Source organism: Temnothorax nylanderi, unplaced genomic scaffold (assembly GCF_030848795.1).
Source record: "Temnothorax nylanderi isolate EJ_2023f unplaced genomic scaffold, tnyl_v1.0 TNYL_tig0077_pilon, whole genome shotgun sequence".
NCBI lineage: Eukaryota > Metazoa > Arthropoda > Insecta > Hymenoptera > Formicidae > Temnothorax > Temnothorax nylanderi.
Window position 1 is genome coordinate 735,029 of NW_027249139.1, and position 24,336 is coordinate 759,364.

Sequence of the window (24,336 nt, forward strand, 5' to 3'; positions counted from 1 at the left end):
TCCAACCATAGCGCCACCTGAGCCGATTCATCGTCGGTGCCTCTCAAAATGGCCGTTCCTCTCACCTCAGACCTTCCTGGAACGTCGACGGAGGCAGGTGGCGATATTCAGGCCCGATCTGAGCCGCGACGGCCGCCTCGCTTAGTGCCGAGACCTCATTCCAGGTGGCGAACAGCCGAAACCGTGTCACCCAAGACGTCCGTACGCGCTGGAAGGTCGAAAGTGGCTGTCGTGCGTGTAATCGCGCGAGAGTAGTTACTCGTGGAGGAGTACCCGAGAGTACGCGGCCTATCCGCCAAGGCGAATCGGACGGGGATCCCAGGATCCGATCGCGAGACGTTCCGTCGACGAGCGGCGATCGATATCGCAACAATCGCTGGCGAACAGGTGGACCCGCTCGACTGGCTTCTCTTCGCCGTTCCCTCCTCGTCGTATATTCCTCCTCGTCGAGCGAGCGCGCGCGCGCGCGCGAGGCTCGCGAAACGGAGCGAGGCGTTCGCCTGGTGATTTCGATGCGCGGTACGGAAATAATCGGTAGACCGAAGGGGACCGCGAGTGATACCGCGCGCGCGGTCGTTACGTAGTGCTCGAGGCTCGGTCGTTACCTGCGATTCTTCCACCTGGCCGGACCGGAGCGGTCGCGCCCAGGGCGAGACACCGAGGACCGGACGACACTCGGAGAGCACGGGCAGAAGGAGATATGCCTGGCGGTCACGGAAGTCATCGGGACTGCTCGTGGACGACGCCGAAGCGAGGATTATGAGGACGTACGTATCGCCGCTCGAGGATAAGTCGCGACGATGTACGCATTTTCGAAAAGCAGAACTCGCTCCACTTTTACCAGAGCGAAATTGCCGCTCCGCGATTCTGTGATTTTCGTCCAGACGACCGTGTAGAAAGAAATTTACGTCGTGCACGAGTGTGAGGAGAGAATCACCGGTATTTGTGATTGGCTGAATGATCTGTGATTAATGGTTGTCTGTCTTCTGGTGATGGTGTATCAATTATTCTGAAACTTTTTCGCGGTGGCGCGCTCGTTAATTCCCTGGTATTTAATCGATTAAGAAAGTCGGGCCTACTTACAGATCTTCGCGGATAATTGGGAAATTTCTCTAGACAATATCCTCCGAGTTTCAGTAATTATTCGATATTCAATAACACCGATGGCTGGTGCGGTTTCACCTGTCGGCACGCGAGAGAGTGCCGTGTGGGACCAAAATTAGGACACGTGCGTGGAACAAGTCATGATATTTATTCGCGCTACAAGTTTAAAGTACTTTAGATCGGAGTATCGTTATGTCAAATTCTGTTTCATAGCTTTGTGAATAACGCTTCTCAATGAGAAGCCAAAAGATTAAAATCCAGAGTTTGCAATATTCCATACGTCGAAAATTAATTGAAAAAGAAATTGAAGAACTTCTCATTAACGTCGGTCGAGTTTTAAGCAATTTAATTGATTTCACGTTATAAGTCCAGACGAGTTAAAGTTAATACGTATTAATGAAATCAATATTTAATGTCTTATGTCCGTTTCTATTAGTGCAGATTAACTTTAATCTTGATTTCACTTACTTCTTATCTGTTGCTAGTTCTAAAGATAAAAGGTAAGTTAAACCGAGATTAACTATCTCGGTTTAACTTACCTTTTATCTTCTTCTTAGAACTAGCAACAGATAAAAAGTAAGTAAAACGTTTCGTAAAGTTAATCTAAATTGATAAAAATAAATATTAATTTTAGGAGATGATCAATGTATTTTTTCTATTTAATCCTACGTTAATTACATCATTTAGATTTTAGAACGATCCGACGCCGTTTTCACAAGTCTTTTTTGCGGTAGATTCCATAATGCTACGTAAATACATTCATAGATACGAAATCTTGCATAATATCTGGCAACCTTTTTCCTATTATAAAATTTGACCTTGCTTAAAAAATCGAATCGAAAAACAATCTACAGGGATTAAATGCTGCAATTTTTTCTCTCATTCGCGCAGCGCGTCCCGTTATCTCGTTGTTTTCGCGAAACAGCGTTCCGCGCGCATATCCGAATCGAGAGTTGCGGCCGCATTCCCCGCGATTTACCTCATAATAAAGTTTCCCGTGTCTCGAGCAGCGTGCGTGGCACTGGCACGGCGGCGGCGGCGGCGGCGGCGCGAGACCATCGTGCGTGCGGCTCGCAGCCCGGCGCGCATAAACGCCTAGAAGAAGGTGGGCCAGAAATGGGGACACGGGCATTCGAATGGGCATTATCGCGCGACAAACGACGCGAGGAATGTCGTAAATAATTTTTACGTTGCGCCAAAGCTCCGACGCGCGTCTCGCTTTCTTCCTTACTTCTCCGAAAGCCGCTCTCGGTCTCGTCTCGTCTCGTCTCGTCGACTCCGGAGTCCGGAGACCTCCCGATCTCAAGGCTTGCCGTAATCAAAACCGGAGGAGAGTTTTATCGGCAACGCGAAGAAGCCTCCACGGATCGCGATTGCGTGGGTACGTGTATATAGGTGCGATTACGCCATCGGGCTTTTTGTAACGAGCGCCGCGATAAATGACGCGTCGCTCTCCGGCCTCGACGGATCGCCGGAAGACCGCATAATTCATAAAGGTGCAACGCGCCATTACGCGATCATCGCATCGACGGCGGCGCGGCGGCCCGTTCCTCGCTCCGGAGTTATGCAATTCGCCATAATCGTACCGCCTCGGTCGCATTCCTTCGGAGAGTCGCTGTTCTCGGCGTATACGCAAAGCCGCCGACTGCCGCTGGTCGCAGGGACGGACCCAAACGGAAAGTAAATGGAACGTAGGCCTCAGATCCCCTGAATAGTCGAGGAACGCTTTTATTCTAGAATATCTGTCAATTCTTCCAAGATTGAACATGTTCCCTTCAATATCCATTCACTTAAATGCTCGTTCGGCGCTCCCGCGCGTCGTCAGCTCGAGACTTCGAAAAGTCACCCTCCGTGCCTGCGGTCGTTCGCGCAAAAGTCGCTCGCGACGGCGAAATTTATGGGAATTTTACGATTTCCGCACTTCGCCGGCGCGCGCCGAGCACGGAGTAAAATGCGCGGCTTAATGAGACGCGTTAAGGATTTCCGTTACGGGAGCGAGCGCCGCTCGGCCGGGCAGAGATACGGGCATTATAATCGGGATAGCGTCCCATTACGAAAATTCTCATTCCGATTAAAACGTAGCTGATGCGCGATGACGTGTCAAAAATTGCACAGGACCGGAGAGGGGGGAGGGGATTACGACGGGGTCGATTTATCATATTCTATTAGCGGATAACAGGACTTACACCTGTGCGCGGCGGCCCGTAGGTACCGGCGGGTAACTCGATGCAAGACGCTATCGGGCACAGTTGCGTCATAATCAATATTACGTATTATTAGTTCCATCGCCGGGGCAGTTACCCGGCGAAGACTAGCTGGATTATATACAGCTCGGTGGTAGCGGGCATAAACATTAGCCCGTCGATGAAATTCGAGCAACATAATTCGAGCTGTACGTACATACGGTAACGATCGCATCGAGTATCTGACAAAATGAGAATTCGATACGCGAAAACGGTGAGATGCGAGAGTAAATTGTCGAAGGACGAATCCGCCGACAGTTCCAAGTGTACGAGGTCGTTCTTATGCCAACGGAATGTATATTTAAATTATAGATTTTGACAAATCCACGTACGCCTTATACGTACATATATTTCACTTAACCCTCCAGTGGTCGCATAGAGTGTATTTTACAGGCTTTTCCCAGGCTTCTTTTTTCCTAACGAGTATTCTGGACTCATTTCAACTGATTATTATCGAAAAAACATTAAAATTAAAGTTTCCACCTGTTAAGATATGTGCAACAATGAATAATATTAAACAGAAAACAAAAATATTAATCAGTTTAATATTTTTAACATAAATAAGGTGGGGTGTAATTTACATCCCACGCATTTTTTTTAATTTTCACCTACTGGAGAGTTAATGGCGATTCACTAACAATAGTAGAGAAAGGAACGTTCTCGCCAATTGTCGCGCGTTTAAACGTAAAAAAATAAGCCTAGCGCGTAAAACCGTAAATAAATTTTTTACGACGGCTCCTCTGGTGCACTTCTGGATTTTGTCGAGAGTCAACGAACTATCCCGCAGCGGCGAGAGCAGGTCGTACACACCGTGGCCTCATTTACAAAGAATTAGCTCATACTCTCGCGATGCCGAGGGCCGCGATACGCACGGCGACGTACGTACGTACAAAATGCTTTCTCCCGATATGGCGACGTGCACCTCGTGCTCGCTCCTCGGAAAGAGGAACTCTCCGATAAGTTCCATCGGTACGTCATCACCGGGACCGCGATCGGCCTCTACCGCACGCATCGGATTCAATCGTGGTGGCGAAGACTTCGTTAGAAGTTACAACCGCGAAAGTAAAAAAAAAAGAAAAACGGGGGCGACGACCTCCGTCAATTGGCTGTGAAAAACCTGATTCGTTGTTCCGTGAGAGAGAAGGAGAACCGGAGATTAGGCACGTGTCGCGTTATATGTATATGAATGCGTTGCTAATAACATGTCGCAAGCGTCTATTGTCCCGGCCTGCAGCCGTCTGTACGCAGAATTTGCCACGAGTGCTCTGTGAGCGTTTCCGCGAAGTCGACTGTGAGTTTCTAGTCGATTAAATCCTTATTTTCGATCCTTAAGATAGAAATTTCAATTTCATTTCACTGTCGTAATGCTTATGCATTCCACAGAGCGCGTGATTCGATTTATTTATTTATCTTAGCTTTATCTTACGACATGTCAATTTATCCACTTCCCGTTATATAAAAAGGAAGAACGTCTGTGTAAAAAATGTATATATGGAATCAAGTAACCTTGTCTTACCGTTGGCTATCTAAATGTTTATTCAAAACTCTATTCAACGACGAGGGAAAGTCGAGAAATAATTTAGCCTATATAAAATATCAGTTCTAAATGATGCTTATTTGGTTGCTGGTAGTTGTGATGGTGGCGGTACTATAAGAATTTAGAAAGCATTGCGGTCAGATAGATGCAAGAAGTAGTGCGTTCAGCCAATTTAGGTAGCTACACTGTGCTTTTCCACGAGCTCGGTGTTTCGCGAAGGATTAACAACTGCGAACCTGTTTCGAGGTAAATAAATTGGAAAAGAAATCAATTTATGGAACGATAACAAATTATTTTTCGAGGCAGAGTATGTTGACTCTCCGTGCGCGAGATTTCAGCATAGCTCTTATTTATCGTTTATGGCTTTACATTTTTGCCCGCTTAAGCGCATTTAATAATATATAATTATCAGGCTCTGAAATATGAGAAAGCAACAGCTGAGATGATGCATTAACAGATCTTGTAGTCGTATATTAATATGGAAACGCGTGATAGAAATTCGATTAAGTGCTCGTGCAGCCGAACGATACGTGGGAAAATCTCGCGTCGACGTTACCGTGGGCATATCGCTGTCATTAAAGGTGTTGCAATTGCCTCTTTAGTCGCCCTCGCCCACTTCGGTGAGGTATTGGCAATGATTCGTTGCAAAATTTCGCAGGAAAGTGTCGGCGGTGCACGGGCTCACCCAGTGTACCTTCATTCTCAGATCCTAGGACGGATATTTTCTTTCAAAACCTCCCCCTCCGTAAAGCGTACCAAAGAGACGTGCTCGGCAACGCATCCGATATGCGAAGGATACGCCGATAGAATTAGAAATTCCACGATAAATCCCAGCTGCACGCGATAACGGTGCGCAATTCGGGCTCGCCGGGAAGAAAACTCGCTACATATTGTCGAATTGGAGCGTAAAACGAGCTACGTTCGCGTGTTACGAACGCTGAGAAGACCGCCACGCCGGCGTAATTAACAGTTGCAAACTAATTATTGCGTATAATTCCTTGACGTGCGTTTGATTCCCACCTTCGGCATCTCGCGCATTCATATCCGGTGTGCGAAAAGAGATTATTAAACGCATACCAGCGGTTTGGCTTAAGTAATTTCGAAGCCATACAAAAGTATCAACTAGCAGACTCAAAGTATAGACGGTATAAGAAACATATATAATTAAATGCATCCTTCTAAACTTGCTGTTCCGTTATCTCCATCAAGATTAATTAAACACAAATTCTCCCGTTTTAATTACACCTGTTTGATAACAATAATTTTGTTTTGTATACATATATATATTTTCTTAATATCAGAATATATATCAGTGATATAACAAATTCACTTAATTTCATTCGCACATAAACTTTCATGATTAGGAACGGGGAATAGATCGGTTTACGACACTTTCTTCGAAAGAAAAATCAAAGAGAAATTAGAAATGTACGGTTATGGTACGTGAGTCATGCGCCAATCTCTAAACAGCCCGTAATGCCCAGTTATTTGTCTCGCCGGCGTCGCCTTGTATTTATCTCGGCGCGGTGAGAGGTAATTTCTCTATTCCCTGATCGAGGCCTTTAATTTTCAAGGTCCCACGTATTGAGAGCGAAACACTGCGCCGTACGAGAAGACTGCAGCGAGCGGTGATCGGGACGAGGAGACCGGAGGACTCCGGTCCGCGGGAAGAGAATACCGGATACTTCGGCAAGGCGGTCCGTCGAGGCGCGGGTATCATGTATCGGCCGAATTTCTACGAGAGCACGTGTCTGAGATGCGCTCAGACCGTCTATCAGGTCGACAGGGTGGGTCCCTTGAAGGACTTCACGTTTTTCCACGCGGGTTGCTTCAAGTGCGCGATCTGCGGTACCAAGCTCACCCTGAAGACCTACTACAACAATCAGCACACGATCAACGACAAGGAGGTGTACTGCAGCAGTCACGTGCCCAAGCCCGGACCCGGGACTCTAGATGGGTCCAGCGTGGGCATCAGGAGCGCCCTTAACGTGCCTAGAAGCGGCTACGTTAACGAGCAGATCAGAGCGGGAGGCGCATCGCCGCGCGGCGTCTATCCACCTTGGTGAGTAACTATATGTTTCTTTTTCTATTAATTTCTTTAATAATCTGTATTTTCAATTTGTATGCACTTGACCTGGTAATCCATCTTTGACGTGAATCCCACCCCGTTATACAGTATAGTAACCGACATTAAAAATTCATGAATGCGATATATCGCGATCTCTTCAAACTTCTGTCGTACGCGTAACATTGCGTACCTATCTCAAGCTCGTTAGCTCGTTTCCTCAATCTGATCTCGAATAATTAGAAATTTATCATACCATAGACGGATATTTAATGGATTTTCCACTTGTTTATCACGTCTGTCTTATCTTCGTTTTACATTTTGTGTAAAATTATGATTGTGAAATACAATATCTTTCTTTATATATCTCTGATTCAATGAAAGAAGAAGTCAATAAATAAATGACGGAAGATGTGCTTAATTATTTAATTCAAATTAAATAATATCGTTAATATAATAATAGCTTTAATAAACTGAAACTGAAGACCATGCGTATTTTTCTTCAGCAGTCACCGTTATCTGAGGTGTAAAATAATAACTGTATGTGTATAAGAACTATTCTCTCTCCTCGTGAGAATATCAGAAGTAATTTCGGCATTATCCTCTACGATAACAAGTCTCAGAGTAATCGCTTTTTAAATGCCCCTTTGTGTACGTATCTGTTTTCTTTCAGCAAATAATACTCGCAGTCATTTAAGTTTGTAGAACGCTGCATAGATTTAAATACGTAACGCTCTCAGCCGAGCTCATTTGAATCGTAAATAGGCGCGAAGCTAGGCTCTTCACCTCAATTTCCTATATTAAAGAACAATGCGATACTTCACAACACGTGCCATCGTTTCTTACGCGTCACTGTGTATTCTAATTTCGACGATTAGCAAAGGTAATCTCGCAAGGAAAGTGTCGGGCCACCGCTGTCAATTTAACATTCCAGAGATCTTTTATCTTTTCTCGCTAAGCTTCTTTGCGCAGAAAACACAAGTGTACACAGCACAAAACACAATTTTAATGGCGTTTCGACGTTAGAGACGCACTAAAAGCACGCTCGGTAAAATTTATGGCTAATTTCTCCACTTTCCCTTTGTTGTCGATTGAGATCGAACGCTGCTGGAAATAATAGCTCGACGTCTCGAAATCGAGTTTCGCGGAAAACACGTACAGGTGTATAACTAACACGCTTCGTTTAAATTTCTTCATGGCCTTAGTAATCCTTCGCTTCAATCTGCAATTCAATAAGTGGAAAATTATACTTTGCGAAATTATACAACTATCTTATCTTACTATTCTTATACAAAATTATCGGCTGGAGATGTTTAGACGTGGTATAGCGTATTTAAATCCTCCTTGGAAATTAGTGTTAAATTTGGCATTATAGATATATTTTTGAAATTATTTATGCACTTACACTTTTCAAAAATTGTGTTATTTTTTGCCACGAGAATTCACGAGAATCTTGCCAGTAGAATAATTGCTTGATGCAAGCACAATTTCGCGAAAATTATTAGTCATATATATATACATTCTTTGACTCTGTGTCATTTCACGGTCTTTTGTTCGGTTCAGTCGTTTCACTCCACCGTTATGCAATAAGACTACTTTGGCCTTAATCCGACGAAGTCTGGAATGATGTCTGAGTAGCCGACAGTTTTGTGTACAAATGCTGCACTTGGTCTTTAACCTGAATGCTAATGGGCTCTTGTGCTTCTTTCTACAGAGGCCGTATCAAGTGATCGCACGAAGTGATTACATAAGTTTTATTAGATTCTACAAAGTCGCTTACTTTACAAGGACATTCTCACTAACGGAATCAAGCGGGAATCAGAATCGAGATGAAAAGGGGAAAATCAATAATCTTCATAAACGCGGTACGAAATGGAAGTGCTTAGTTTGGTACCTTGCTATCACGAGAAACTCTCTCTCTCGAAGGACTAAGTTCTACATGTTTGTAAAGCCAGCAGAGTCAATATGAAGCTAGTATGTCAATATAGGATCCCTTGCGTTCTTGTAATAAGAAAAATACCTTCAAAACAGGAAAGAAATCCAATCTACACCGTGTCTATCACCTGCGAGACAAGCTCTGACGTGAATAATTCTCAACAAATTACACTTGCGCTATCAGGAAAACTAATCTGATCTCAGTATGTCAGCATTCTATTAAGAAATCGCGATCGCGAGGTTTGATTAAGTATAATATCGCGCTATATCGCAAGAAGCGCGCTGCATCATATCGCCTCGCATAATCGCCATATCCGCACGTTATTATTGCAATCGGGTTTCCTGCTAGAGCCGCATGTTTAACGCGTATACATATCCGCGTTAAAGGCTGTCGCGGTCGCAATATCGCCGAGACCACTCGGAGTTATTGGTATTTCAAACGCTCGTTCGCCTGTCGCCCGTTTTAACATCTCTCCTTGCGACACCGCGCATGCACGCGTGCGTTTTGCGTGCCTTTTTATGGCCACTGCCTCACAAAAGTCGTATACGCTCGCGCCTACATGCATGCGTTACGCGAAGAGTTTCTCGCCGACGTGGCTTTCCGTCTCGGCTTCTCGTTATTTAACTGTCAAACCCTTTATTATATTAACATATTTTCTATACACGTTCTAATTATATCTAATTTTATCGTAACAATTATTTAATTACCCGAGAGATTCTTGAAAAATATATTTGCTAAAAATGCAGTCATAATTCGCGATTATTTTTCTTCCTCTGATATCGACACTCATGTAATAAGCCGGCAAATGCGGCAAAATATAGTTTTTATTATTTTTTTTGTAATTATTACATTATTTTTAATTCTTTAAAAAAGCTCCTTAGAGATCCTCTTCGAGGCTCGTTTGGTAGCCGATTACTGACCCGACCGTTTGGCGAATCCGATACTGTTTCTTGTACCCACCTTTCGCGAGCCTCCGTGGCTTGATAATCACGATGAGAGAGAGGACGAGTAAAAGGCAGGTCGAGTGGAAAGGAGAAAAGGAGAGGAGAGAGAGAGAGAGAGAGAGAGGAGCGTGGGCTCCGCTCGCGCGAGTGAATGAACCCGGCAGAAACGAGCGAGAGAGGTGTAACACATTCATTTAAGCGATACACTAAATTCTCGCAAGCGGCGGCGCGCAGACTGTTGCGCCTGCGGTGAGATTTTTATTTATTGCAATTCTCACGTGGAGCTTAAACCGCGACGCTAATTGCGACGCGACTCGCGCGTCGCAATAATTGCGTCTATTACGCGTATTATATAGCAGTTATCCGGAATTATGGGTCAAGCCTGCGCGCGCGACGGGGAGGGCTTGATGTGGCGATTGTTGCGGATATGTGGGTTAACGTAATCGTAATCCATCGACCCGGATTCTTTGCCAACGTCGTCGTGTAACGAGCGACGTTCGCGGTATCAAGGACACCGCGTGTTACCTCCGAGTGTTCGCTTTTATTCCGTTATCATCGATACTAATGTCGCTCACGGCCAATTCTTGCGATCTACACGACACGTACGTGCATTTTTTTTACACAAAATTCTTACTTTAACAATATTCAAGAACAGAAAGTTTATCTTCGGGAGAATTTCTGAAGTTTGGAACTATTTGCGATATTGCGAATTAACTTGCGAGACAACTGATACGACTTGCATGAAAATTGCTATCTGGAGGTTTTCCGCCGGCTAATTTGGAATACAGGAAGTCCTTGCCTCAAAAGCTAGACTAACAGATAATGAGTCAGCTTATATTAAAAAACTAACAAATATTTGTATCACATTTTTTTGTGATCTTTTAAATTTATTTTTTTTTTATTCGAGAATTATAATTTGAGATCAGCGATTCTATGAGTTCATACACTGAGAAATATTTTCTGGAACTTTAAGGAAACCTTTCTCAAACAGTTTTGTTTCCCATCGAAAAAGTTAGCCCTACTATTCTAACAAGTGACATTTTTGTTCACTTCAGCTTAATCTCTCAAATAATAAGCAACATTTTTTTTACTATCGTTTTATATGTTATTTTTACATATACGGCATAGTAATAAGGATAATTTATTCGAGATCGGGACACGACGAGGGGGTCGCTCTGGGACTAATCTCATTATTTCCGGCAATGTGGAAGAGTTAACGCGTTATCGCTTCTCGATCCCCGCAGCGGGAACCTCACCGAGCGGTCCTGTGCCCGGTGAACCCTCGCAATCCCCTGAAGACCCGTGTGCACGCTTCTGTTGCAGTTACGATAATGTAGACTCGCCTAATTATGCCAGGCACCTGAACGGGCACGGCTCGCCGCCGGCGGCTAACTCGTCCCAGCGCGATGGCATCCACGGCGGCGGCGGCGGCGGCGGCACCGGCACCGGCGGCGCCTCCTCGCCGTACAATCACAATTATTCGGGGGACGGCAGCTATCAGTACGGCAGGTTTGATGCGAGCGCCCTGCACATCGCCCATGCGCTCAAGCAGACCGAGCTACAGAAGGGCTACAGCAAGGCCCGCGAGAAACCCATCGATTATTATCTGGTGAGTCACTGAGCCGGTCGCTCGGCCGCGGTTGATGTAATCGGCCTCTCGTCATGGTCGTCGCCGTATAAGGACGAGAGTGTTACTATTCCGACACGCGCGTGGCACGCCGCGAGCCACGCTAACGCGATTGCGTCTAACAGGCTGTTGCGAACACGCAATTTCCTGGAGAACCGGAAAACCGTTCTCCGTCTCCACGGGGATCGCGATCCAGCATCTTCGGAGACGGGGAGACACGGCGATATCGCGCGGAGATTATTGCGTCTCGAGCGGGTACAATCGCAGTCGCGTTCGCTCCGCGCGGCGCGGAGCACCAGCAGCGGCGGCGGCGGCGGCAGCCCGCGGGGAGGACTGCGAAAATAATCGTTAATTAATAACGCGAATTAGCAATGATAATTTCAGAGTGCGTATAGGGAAGCGAACAATGGCGATGTGGTAATTGACTTTTTGCGCGCATATGCCGCCCGCTGGTGTTATTAGCTCCTTCCTGAAATGGGGGCAAAGCGGAAGGGGGAGATGCATTGTGTGCATGAGCGAAAATACGCACAATAGGCTGCCAGCCACTTCCGTACTTAGTAATAAAATCCAGATCAATGGCATGCGGATGCAGCTCTTCTTCTCATTTTTTTTTTTTTTTTTGCAAGATCTGCGTTTGACGCCAAAGTCGCCAGCGAGAGTTTCTTCTCTCTCGGCTAATTTGTACAAATATTAATTAAACTGCGGTTTAACTTATGTTGCGTACTTTTCTTCTAGGTTCTGTTTTCAAAGGGTGCTTTGACTGATATTTACAAAATGATCTAATCATTTAGAATAGAGTTAAACGATATGTTACATGCGTATACCGCACGATATAAAAATATTGAATATAAAAATATTCAAATAAACAACTGATAAATTCACTATTTCTAATAATAAACACGAAACATTTTCGGTCAAATAAATATAAAATATTGTATTTTACTACAATTACTGCATTCACTTTTGTTGTACTTTTAGATTGAGAAAAACTAAATAACAAAAATAATAGCATTAATAAATATCTGTGCAATAATCACACGTTACGTCAACAAAATGTCAGCCCACTAAAGAAGGAAATACCTACATCGCCTTGTGGCCGATTAAATAAGAGACAATCGCGGAGACGTCTCACAAGGCACGTACGACTCAACTCGAATTTCAACGTTTTCCCGATTTTCGTGCCCGGCGAAACCGCGAGACCTCCGAGACCGGCGGATTTCCGAATTTCCGATCGCGGGAACGCGATCCGGCACACGTAACGCGTCGCCGCGTGACTCCCATACGCGAATAATCGTCCGCTTGGCGCGGTGCAGGAATGCGGCGAACCGTCGCGAGAGAACGGACTTCACATGAAAATGAGATTACCGCTTTTCCCATCCGCGCGCCCGCGCCGGCCGGAGTAATAAGGCCGAGCCGCTAGTCGCTCCACTATCGGCCGCGTTTTCTCCCAAAGCGCTTTCGCGTGTTCAGATCGCCGTCGCCGTCGTGTCCGATCGACCGACCGATCCTTATTTATATAGTTAAACACCAGCCGGCCTATGTATGGCATTTACGCGAACGAAAACGGCGTGGGCATCGAGACTGACAAGACCGAGCCATGGCGATCCCCCTCGGTCCTTTCCCTTCGTCCTACGAAGAAAATCTAGCGCGAGACAACAATACGCGCGGTAGCGAATTGCTGCGGGGGTTTATTAAGTCGCGAGACAATCATGATTTTTCTTCCGCGGCGGAATAATCAACGGGCGTGATTTATCCGGTATTTGTTCTGTATCGTCGTATCGCGGGGTCCCTCCTACGCTCGCAGGCTATCGACGACAAAGTCGAATGAACTCTGCCCACACGCCGCCGTTGATCAGATAATTCTTTCGAATCGGATACGTGACGCGGAATGAGTCTCCTTCTCGCGCCGGCATTGCGGCATTATGTTTAATTGGCGAAACAGCCCCGGGAATCTCAGGAACGACGGGGACGCGTAACAGATCGCTGCGCGTGACTGTGATCGAACGACCGCAATTACTCCGATATGTCAGCTTCCATTCCGAGTCGAGCAAATAAGAACCGTACGACTGAAACTGGTATAGGGATCCGGAATGAGCGAAGAAATCATATCACGCAGATATGCGTTTGTTTCTCAATTTAAAGTGGAAACTCACTTTATAATTTTTCAAAAGAATCGCGAGGGAACCTCGGAGAATTTCAAGACTCCTTGATGATAATGTAAAGCTCAATTATTAAAATATATATTCAATATAAGAAATTAAAAGTCACCATAAAGAGATGAAGATTAAAAATTTGGGTGATTAAGTAATTATTAAGTAATTATCTGGTCGATCAAAGTACGATGCACCGAAGCGCACGACCTCGCAAAGACTTTCCGGGACGAATTAACTCCCTCGCTTGTCGCGCGCGCGTTTTCCTCCGGGATGCGAGAACAATGCTGCGAGTCGGTGCCGCCGCACGTCGTTGTCGTTCATGATTATTCAAATCGTTATCACGGAAGAACGCGTATACGCCGTCGTCTTATTTCCCTCGTGCGCGAAACCGCCGCGCCGCCGCGCCGTGCCGGTCGGGTCGGGACGTACTACCGCGCCGCGTGCACGCGAAGGAAAGGCTTTACGTCTACAACAACAAGGCGAACGAGGAGGGCGGACGGCGGGGAACCCGGGGGGCGGGAAGCAGAATTATTTCCGCTTGCGGTACTTCTGCACTTGATGGCTAATTAGAGAATCGTTACCGGGCCGCGTAAAGAGCTGGCGGGGGATAGCGCGCGTGTGTGCCCCGGCCGCCGTCTCTCACGCGCCTTCGCGCGTAAAACGCTTAGGGAAAATTAATCCATTAAGGGCCGTTGTCCCATTTCCGGGAATGCGCTCTGAACGACAGACAGATCTCGCAAACGAATCAAAATATCTCCGTGTAACTGCGGAAAACTCGGCTCCGCGCTTCGCCGCGCGGTTAAAAAACTTGTGAAATTATATTACGATGAGCGCGCGTGGTACTTCCAGCTGTTTGTAGCATAACGTGGCTCTCGGTGGAAAGCCTAAAACACGATTAAAGAAAAAACAGCCTTGAATTACGTCAGGACTGTGTGCACTCCCGAGTTTTGCTGGTCATTCTGAAAGACGTCGCGAGCAGGTTTTCCCACGATAAACATTATATACGTCTTATACATTTGTTCCCTCCGTTTTGTGCACTATTAGTGAATTTTCCGCGCAGGCATTGAAGATTTGTTGCGAGTAAAGTTACGTGTATATTAAAATGACGTTTAACGAGAAAACAATGTTCTTTACTAAGTATGCAAAATTTTTCTTTTTCTGTCATTAAGTCTAGTCACGTTTATTCAAATCGGATACGTATGCATTACTATGACATAACTACGACATGGACCTCACTAAAAGTTTTTATCTTAGTGTATATTAGAAAAAAATTTTATAATGTGTTCTCTGTTCCAAAACAAATTTGTTAAAACAGACTTCATAAAGCATACCAATTTTCTTGAAGATGGCTTTTAATTATTTGTTATAAACCGAATTTATATGTGATAAACCGTTACCTCCTTCTGTTTCTTTCTCTCTCAAATTAAATGGAAAAAATTGCATTGAAGAAATCTCGTCGCGCGACTTCAAAAGAACATGTTTGTCTCCCGCAGCGGTAACATTTCCCCTACTCATATTTTCATTGCATTAATATTTCCGGTTGCGACTACAAGCGCGAGCGGAAAGAGTCGCCGGAGGAGAGGGGGGGCGCAACTCCATTTTTTAAAAAAATACACCGGAAGAGGATTAGTTCACTTTTGTCGACCAGTAGCGGGTTGTCGCTCCCCCGAGGAGACTCTCTTAGAAGCGAATGAAAGCAGAAACGCGACGTGAAAGTAAATTATACAAAAAGTGGAGTACCTACCTCTAAGGCCAGAGCTGCGGGCGTTTTAAGAAATAGAAACGTTTCATTGCGTCCGACCGTATCCGCGAGCTTCGTCTTCTTACGACTGCAGACTGGCGGAATGCTTCCTGAAATGTAACGACATTTTAATCCTTAATTAGTAACATGCCGATCGCATGCATTAGCTTTTCGAAATTACGTACCGAATCCGGAGTTTACGAGATATGTTTTACTTTATGTAGCTTTTACATAATATAAACGTAACTTAAATTTTATGTAATACTTTATATAACATTTTAGTAAATTATAAGAACAGATTATATATTCACCGAACATCGATACGTATTCTTTTTCTACATCGCTGCACAATACAATTATAAAATTACTATGTACAAGCTACATATTGCAGTAATATTTTGATATTTTCATACTTGCGATACTTTTCAAAAGAAGCATCTCGTTGTTAATTAGTCCGACATTAAGCACAATTGCGAATAATTAAGTACTTAATAATCTTTATCTTTGCTGCATTAGGATCGCGATGAACAGACGCGTCTCGAGATGAAGCACCGGAAAGAAGAGGATGATTTATATCGGAAGTTTGCGCATCATCGCGAGGAAGAGGACCGGCGAATCCGCGAGGAATTCCGAGTATGTAATGACTGAGACGGATTTTAACAAAAATGATACGAATTATTTGCCTTCTATACATTAATTTTTTACATACCGTTAATTACAAATAATACACGTTAATTATAAATAATGAAATTTCAACATATTACGCATGATTCGAAAAGGACGAATGGGAGAAGGAGCTGGAGCAATTGTCGGCGAGATGGGAACGGGAAAAAGGCGGAAGAGTTCGAACCCAACAATTTCAGCAGGAGAAGGAAGACTTGGAGAAGAACATGACTCTACGCAGGGACAAGAAGAAGGAAAGTCTCACGCGCAAAATGCTGGAGCACGAACGGTATTTATTATGTAATTAACGCGATATCCACATTTCGCTTTTAGATCGGGAAGGTACATCACGGATCACGATTTATTTCATTAAATGAAATATCGAGCGTAAAGGGTAATAGAAGTATCTGATTTTCTCGAAAGTAAACATTTGATAACGGATTTAATTACAAATATAATTTAAAATAACACACGTAATTAAAATTGGAAAGACATGTAATAAAATTCCAAAAGCAATGCTATAAATAAAATAAAATAAATAAATTATCCAACTTTTATCAACTTGATATTTAACGTGTCGACATTTTTTATACACTTTATCATAAAATAATTTGTGTAATTTGTACGTTGTTATATTTATTATATGACGTATTAACGAGACAATCTCGAATGGGATTACGAATATCGATTCCGTGCATTTTTCGCTACGGTAGAACACACATGGAAGAGTTACGTGCAACACGTTACGAGCCCGCGGTAGCTTCGGCTTTATGCTTTTTTCCGTTTCTTTTTTCTTTCGGACGATAAACAAGCTCGCGTGCGTTGGCGGTTCGCGAACCGGGAAGCCGGGTTTTCGCGCGCTCAACACAAAAGCTCCTCGTTACTCCTGATCAATTTATAGGGCGGCAACCGCCGCGCTGGTGGAGAAACAGAGCTCGGAGATGCTGGAGCTGATCAATGAGGCGAGAAGCGAGTACATGCTACAGGAGAGTTTATACCTTGACGAAGGAGACGGTTATATCCAGGAAGCGCCGCCCCCGCCTTATCCATCGCGCGCGCCACCCCCGCAGCCGCCAGCCCTCGCCAAGTACCATATCTACAATGATCCCCTGGAGTTCGCCGACATGGATCAGATAGCTATTTCGGTAAGATCTCACCGCGGAATTCTTTCAGCGCCGGCTTCCTCTCGCAAGTCATCCACCTTGTCGCCGGGACGACATTTTGCGGTGCACGGTCTATCGCAAGTATTCTGAGGGCGTTTATCGTCTTTTGCATTATAATGCTTTATTTAGTTTATCGTGCATTATTATGTTTTAATTATTGCATTATTTTGCATTATTATGTTTTATTTAGTTTATCATGCGTTTTATTTAAATGAGCTTGAAAAAATTCGAGAAATTTTTTTCTTCTTTCAAAATTTATCCAACATCAATATTTCTACTTTCTTTCTTATTATCTAATTTCTGGAGATGCTATTCACGTTGGATTATATATGCATAAGAGATTAAATCAGGCAATATTAGTATTATTAACGCCACTTTTACAAGATGTACTGATAAGTGATTCACAATGTCTTGTATTGTTCTTATAGGTAGCCCAAGAAGATCAAAAAACGTTCACCGACTTGGTGCGACAGTTGGTGAGCAGATGCGGATCGGATATTGAAAAGGCGAGAACAATATTCCGATGGATCACCGTGAAGAATCTGAACACTATGCAGTTTGATGAAAACTTACGGGGTGACACTCCCATGGGTCTACTGAGGGGCATCAAACACGGCACGGAAAGTTACCACGTTCTATTCAAACGATTGTGCAGGTAACCGCACGCTAACGATATTATAAAAAATAGACGAACGTATAAAAAGAATTTCTATAAGTATACATGACAGGACGGAGATAGATGAAAACTGTACTTGGTAAAAATATCAACAATTTACACGTGCAATTATTTATATCGCATTCAATATATAAGATAAAGGCACCGATACCCGGACAGTTAAGAGTAGGTAAATGTATCAATACCTGGACACGTACCTGTGTCTGGATACCTTTAAAAAATATATAAATTTATGGAAATAAACGTTTGGATATTATAACTGAAGTTTCAAACTACAAGACAAAATACTTTTATCTTTGATTTTAATTCGCGTCATACTTATAAATAATAAAGGTGTCCAGATATAGGTGCATGTCCGGGTATTGGTACCTTTACCTTAAATCGTTCAGTGGAATAATATAACTCATTAAAATTTGGAAAAAATAAAAGAGTTTGTAAGATTTTATTTTTTTTAAATATATATAGATTCAATAAAAAGAATAGAAAGTTGTGTTCTAAAGTAAAAATTCTAAAATATTATATGTATTTATATTATAACATAACCATATATGAAAGCTAGTAAATAAACTTTTTAATTTTAGTGTATTACATAAGTCCGTGTAACTCGCGTAGAAATACGTGCACATTAAAGCGCCTAACAAAGTCTATAAGGAGATTAAGGATTTAATTATCGAAATGTTCGATATTTATCTCATATATTTCACTTCGCGAAAACTGATGGTACCTAAATTGCTAAATAACATTGAATGCAGTTATGCGGGCTTGCACTGCGTGGTCATCAAGGGTTACAGCAAGTCGGCGGGCTACCAGCCGGGCGTTTGCTTCGAGGACAACCGATTCCGGAACAGCTGGAACGCCGTGTACGTGGCAGGTGCGTGGCGGTTTGTCCAGTGTAATTGGGGGGCACGACACCTCGTCAATGCCAAAGAGGTTCCCCGTCCCGGTCAACCGAAAGCTAAGAACGACAGCCTCAGGTACGACACGCCAAAGTCCGCGGGTATCGTGATTGTAGCGTTTGCGTGTGCAAATAAAACGATCGATGAGATCACGAGGACGTTTCACTTAGGTACGAATACGACGATCATTACTTCCTGACGGACCCCCGGGAATTCATATACGAATTCTTCCCTCTTCAAGAGGATTGGCAGTTGCTTAAACAGCCGATTTCACTTAAGGACTTTGAGGAATTGCCTTTCGTACGGTCTCTATTCTTCAGGTAAGGCAACATTCCTGTTTTCTTTTTTTTTTCCATAATACACACGAGAAATAAGAGAGAAAACCGGATCTGTACACAAATTAGTTGCTACAATTTATGTTTCTCTCTTTATGTAATGGATTTCATTATTCAATGTCATGCTATATATATATTTTTATTAATTTCACATTACTTTTGGCAAAAATAGTAGCAGCTTCAAACATACCACATCTTAACAAATGAATTCCGCCTATTGAAGCGTGTTTAAAGACCGTTAGGACGCGTAATTAAACCGACGATCTCGCAAGCGTGGCGAGAGATCGGTCTGTTAACAATGACCGTAAGTTGCACGGCGAAAATACCGTTCGGATAAATTCTGCGTGCACAGGTACGGCCTTTACTTTCCGGATACGAATACGAATGCCGTTATGTATACGGATTCCACCGGTGCTGCGACCGTGAGGATAGCGATGCCGGCGCATATGCAATCATCCCTTATCTTTCATTACAATCTCAAGTTTTACGACAACGACGGCGATGGCTACGACGGTGTGTCGCTCAAGCGTTTTGTCATGCAGGTATAAACTGATAGTCTGCGTCTTCTATATTCGCGCGATGATTTATCTCAAGCGACTTGAATCGCGTCACTTTGATTTTAAAATATCACGAAAGTTATGTAAAACAATTTATATAGCTCTAAATCTGTATAAAATATGATATTAACGATTCGTTAATGGCCTATTTTGAAACTTGAGGATTTAAAAAATCAAATAACAAAAAAAAAGAGAAAAAGATTAATTTTAATTTTAATTAAATATCTCTTATTCTACACTATTTTTGTACTTTGTTCATGTATAACATTGTTAAGTTACACGCTTAGTAAAAGACGCGCTCTTATTTCATCGTTTAAATTTATAACAAGATAAGAAAATAATACAGCAGGGTCGATACTCACGTAAATTTTTCAAATCCAAAATTTGTTTAGTCGGTTGTAGGGAACATAGTTGCATTCCGAGTTCACGCACCGTGTTCCGGAGCCTTTCTCTTGGACATATTCGCCAATGCGGTAACGCCGAAGGAATATTTGACCGGCGAACCGATGAAGTTCAAGAGCGTCTGCAAATTCAAAATCGCCTGTGAAGAACTGCAGACGGTGATGGTACCATTGCCGGATTGCGCCAGTGGCGAATGGGGCCCCACCAAAGCTACCAGACTATTTGGTCTTATACCCATCACTCATCAAGTAAGTCAATTAGTTAAATCGGTCTGCTTGTACAATTAATTCAGAGCAAAAAAAAAACGATATCAACGCAAACTATACAAAGTGATTTAGAAATACCTACATATACATTTTCAACAGTAAAAGATTTATACTAATTTTAGAGCGTTATATAAGATACTTTGATTTTTTTCTGTTCAGCATGGCATTACACAATTTTTTACACCTTTCGCGTAAAACAAAAGTTTTACAATGCTTTGGTCCACAATCAGTTCCACAAAAATAAATTTCCCTCCCGCTTTTTTCTCCCACGTGAGGCATTAAGGTGAAAAAAAAAGAAAATCCAAGAAGAATCGCCAGAGACGAGAAATCTTCCGATTTTATCGCGCTTGCCAGGCGGGCGGTTTACAATCGCGCGATCTATTGATTTTAGGAAGCCCTTGTGTTCGCCGGCCGCGAGCTGGAGATTCAATTCCGCATGTCGAGGCCGTTGACGGACTTCATGGCGACCTTGCACAAGAACGGCATCGAGGAGAAGCGCCTGTCCAAGTACGTGACGCATTCCATCGCCGACGACGACGTGGTCACTTTCTCCATAAGTTTCCCCGAGGAGGGCCAGTACGGTCTGGACGTCTACACCAGGGAATCCACCGCCTCGCCCGTCGCTCAGCACGACGTCACCGGCGAGAAGCATCTGCTCACGCACTGCTGCAAGTATCTCATCAACTCCAGCAAACGGAATTGAGAGTGTAAAATCGCGGGGCGCGCTCTTGAAACATAGTCTCGGCTTCGTTCGAAAATTTCTACTTTAGTTACGGACGACGATTGATAGCCATGATAGCGACGATTGGGATTCCAGTGCTCGTTAGGACGAACGATAACAAATGCACTTCTTCCATAGTGCTTTCGGAAAATTATAAAAATAGGGAATAAGGAAATATTTTGCAGGAATAATGAATGTACTGTCGCGACAAGACGACTGTTTTATGATCTGAAAATCTCGCTCGTCATGTCGAGCTCATCCTATCCTTAGGAGGCAGAGAGACGTAATCGTCCTGGATCGGCCATTAATGATGAATTAACGACGCTTTTATCGTAAATACCGAGAAAGAGAAGAGAAAAGAGGCCGGTCGAGTGACGACGGTGACGAAGAGGCAATGGTGAAAGCAATGACGTTTTTACGTCATTCTTCAAGAACTATTTTTTATGCAATTCCGCTACCTCGAGTCTAACAGTAGGCTTACGACTTGGAGATAATTATTAATGTAAAACTAACTGTGTGGAAGTTTAATTTGACGCGGGAGAGGCATTTTTCGAAGGGCTTTTCGACAGCAAAAGATACCTTCGTATACAAGCGGACGGGTTTAACGCGATTTCCTGAACACCCGGTATATCTGGAACGCGCTTACGGTCGTGCTTTCTTGTATCATCTACCGAGTTAGTACTTCCGTAATAATCCTCTTCCCCTCCCCGCGATCATGCTTCTCTTACGCAACGTATCAAATAAATTATTGCGATCTGCGATTCCGTCGTAACAATCTCATCTCGAAGCTTTACTTTCACCGACAGATTTATATATTTATCGCTAATACCACATTATTTTCAGTACTAGTTATTATACACGGCCTCGATCGCGGATCCATATTAAGCGCGTGACGTGCATAGACCGAATAAAGCAAATATAATATATTTTATGTACGAAAGATGCTTCTGTATATATAATGTACGTATAAGATAATTACGACTTGAAAATATCGTTATCCACAAAGCACACTGACTCGTATCTGAAGACGTACTCACCCAATTTAGCCCACTCTTCTTTCTTCAAGTATGTTGTTTTCTCTGTAGAATTGTATTATCTATTATATTCGCGCGTGTGTCCTCTTTTGAAATTGGTACATTTTCAAGTCGCAATTTTCGAAATGCACAGGTGCTATACTTTATATTATCCTTTAAAATTATTCGCACAATCGAGTAGCAGTCATACAATTATTTAGTGGTAGGATAGTATATTTGCACCATCGACTATGCGAGCAAAAACGTCGTTCATAACAAATAAAAAGAAGAACAGTATATATTTGTTAATCGTGTAATATTAATCTGTCTTGTTGTCAATTAAAAAATTTTAACCACGAATAAAACTCCCACATTATAGCCTAATGTAATAGATGTAATTCGAACTTACGAAGTCTATTTTGTTATCCATTAACATCCATAAGTATGTAAATTAATTTTTTATATACTTGTAGTTACTTTCAATAAAATTTGATATTCTTGTATAAAGATTTAATAAATTGATTTCCACAAAATAACTTCGATTTATTTTAACATCGATTCTCGCAAATTCGACCTCCATTATAAACGTTTTTTTAACAACATAATCTTTTTTTAAAAAGCATATTTATGAAGGTATATTTAAGAATGTCTCCGGAAGTCTTCTTAACAAAACTTTATATTAACAATTTCGAGAGAAAGAAATCACAATTGTCAAAAATATTCTTATTATTGTGTCACTCAAGTTTGCAAAGGATAACTTAAAAATATGTAGCACCGAAATGATAGCATTTAAATGTTACGGAACGGCAGATTTTACGGTCAATGTGCATTCTATTAGCAGATTCTGTTATATTTCTGCTGACATTCTATTAACAAAATTTGCAGCAGACACTTTCCAAATCTGTTCTTTACAGATTTGGCTTTCCGGGAATGTAACACAAATGTAATTTAAGATAAAGAGGAATTATTTAGACAGGAGGATTTAGTGATAGATTTTATACATCTGTAATTTTATTTATACTTTTTTCCGTGTATCTTTCTTAAATCTGCTCACTTTAATTAGTATCTTTTAGGCGCTTTTTCTACACATTTAATTTTGTGTAACAAAATAGCCGTGACAAATGTGTTCAAACAATCAAATCTATTGAGAAAATTTGCAAAGTACGTTCAGTTAGATAATAAAGTACATGATAGTGTATATATTCGCGCACGCACATATTATTTGAGGTCATGTCATGTGTAATAACACTAGCAATTGTTAGATGGCCCGCGAGCAACGTATGTTCTCGTTATTAAAATACACTTAAATTATAATATAAGCACACATGTAATAATATAAGATTTGTATAGTATATAATGAAACATATACATTATTGTTATAAATGTAATCGTCGTGTACTATACCACACTATATACATATATATACATATACTAATAATAAATTATCTATTGTGGAGATAGTATGGACCTCTCTATTAGATATAGAGATCTATATCTGATTTCCACCGTAGAGATAGACGTCGCAGGGAGCAATAAAGATTGCATGGACATTAATGTTCCATGTGAGCACATTCACGTAGAGTATAAATAATTAATTTCCGTAAAATTTCCTGTCAAACAGCAACCCGTTGCACTTCATTTCATCGAGCATGATAAACGTAACGGTACGTCCATCTTGCGGTAAAGACAGAGAATTGAAATTTCTTGGATCAAATGTGATTTTATACAGGCTTGAATAACGAGCTGCTGCACTACACAGGCCACATTCTCGCTTCTGACATCTAATGACGATTTTATTAAGACGAGTATTTAAGGGAATTGAAGAAACAATTATCGTAAACGACAAATTCTATTCGCAAAGCTATTTTAATTTGTGAAGAAACGACAATCGATTTTAGCCAGGAATTGTCTCGAACTTCTATGTAATACAAAAGTAAATCTGAATGATGGTAATCCTGAAATATAACTCAATAATCAATAACTCGTTTAATAGTCAAGGCTACTGAACAGTCATAATTCATGTCAATTGCACAATTTATGATATTTCTATCAATCAATCGATTCTTATTTTAGAAAGCAGCTATTTCTAAGCTTAATGTTGGCACATAATTCTGTAGCCGAAAATATTTACAGACATATATGGCTATTAATGAAAGATTCAAAGACAATGCAAATCCATGATAAATTTGAAATCTCGTCAAAAGTACCATTAACATTTAGTAACACGGGCCGTATCGATTTATATCGAATTACCGCTGAGTGGCATTCGTGCGACCGTAGCTCAACAAAACTTA

At 42.4% G+C, this 24,336-nt stretch overlaps 2 protein-coding genes across 3 annotated transcripts in view; one reads left to right on the forward strand and one right to left on the reverse strand.

Moving 5' to 3' along the window:
- The window catches only part of Lubel (Linear Ubiquitin E3 ligase), a 45,244-nt gene extending 25,112 nt beyond the window's left edge, over positions 1–20,132 (reverse strand). Inside the window, exons 1-2 of the mRNA XM_071709497.1 lie at positions 20,003–20,132; positions 15,354–15,460 (exon numbers count right to left, since the gene is read on the reverse strand). Coding sequence (XP_071565598.1) covers positions 15,354–15,460; positions 20,003–20,057 — 162 coding nt within the window. The 5' untranslated portion in view covers positions 20,058–20,132. The remainder of the gene's footprint in view (positions 1–15,353; positions 15,461–20,002) is intronic.
- Hil (peptidase hillarin) lies at positions 84–22,578 on the forward strand. Of its 2 annotated transcripts, none has more exons than XM_071709504.1 (12): positions 84–767; positions 6,459–6,946; positions 11,153–11,438; positions 15,867–15,983; positions 16,130–16,302; positions 16,915–17,158; positions 17,605–17,831; positions 18,605–18,826; positions 18,919–19,068; positions 19,436–19,625; positions 20,033–20,290; positions 20,700–22,578. In XM_071709504.1, exons 2-12 carry the CDS (start codon positions 6,603–6,605, stop codon positions 21,009–21,011), a joined length of 2,523 nt encoding a protein of 840 aa, XP_071565605.1. In that variant the 5' UTR covers positions 84–767; positions 6,459–6,602; the 3' UTR covers positions 21,012–22,578. The 2 variants fall into 2 exon arrangements, with proteins under 2 accessions (XP_071565605.1, XP_071565606.1); XM_071709505.1 differs by having other exon boundaries at positions 11,186–11,438.
- The last annotated feature ends 1,758 nt before the right edge of the window (positions 22,579–24,336 follow it).

What these genes read in the sequence shown, in the direction of transcription:
- Hil (XM_071709504.1), top strand. Translation starts at nt 6,603, where the DNA reads ATGTATCGGCCGAATTTCTACGAGAGCACGTGTCTGAGATGCGCTCAG. An exon ending in CGCGGCGTCTATCCACCTTG is followed by an intron (nt 6,947 to 11,152) that starts GTGAGTAACTAT and finishes CTTCTGTTGCAG; the next exon opens with TTACGATAATGTAGACTCGC. An exon ending in GTACGGTCTCTATTCTTCAG is followed by an intron (nt 19,069 to 19,435) that starts GTAAGGCAACAT and finishes CTGCGTGCACAG; the next exon opens with GTACGGCCTTTACTTTCCGG.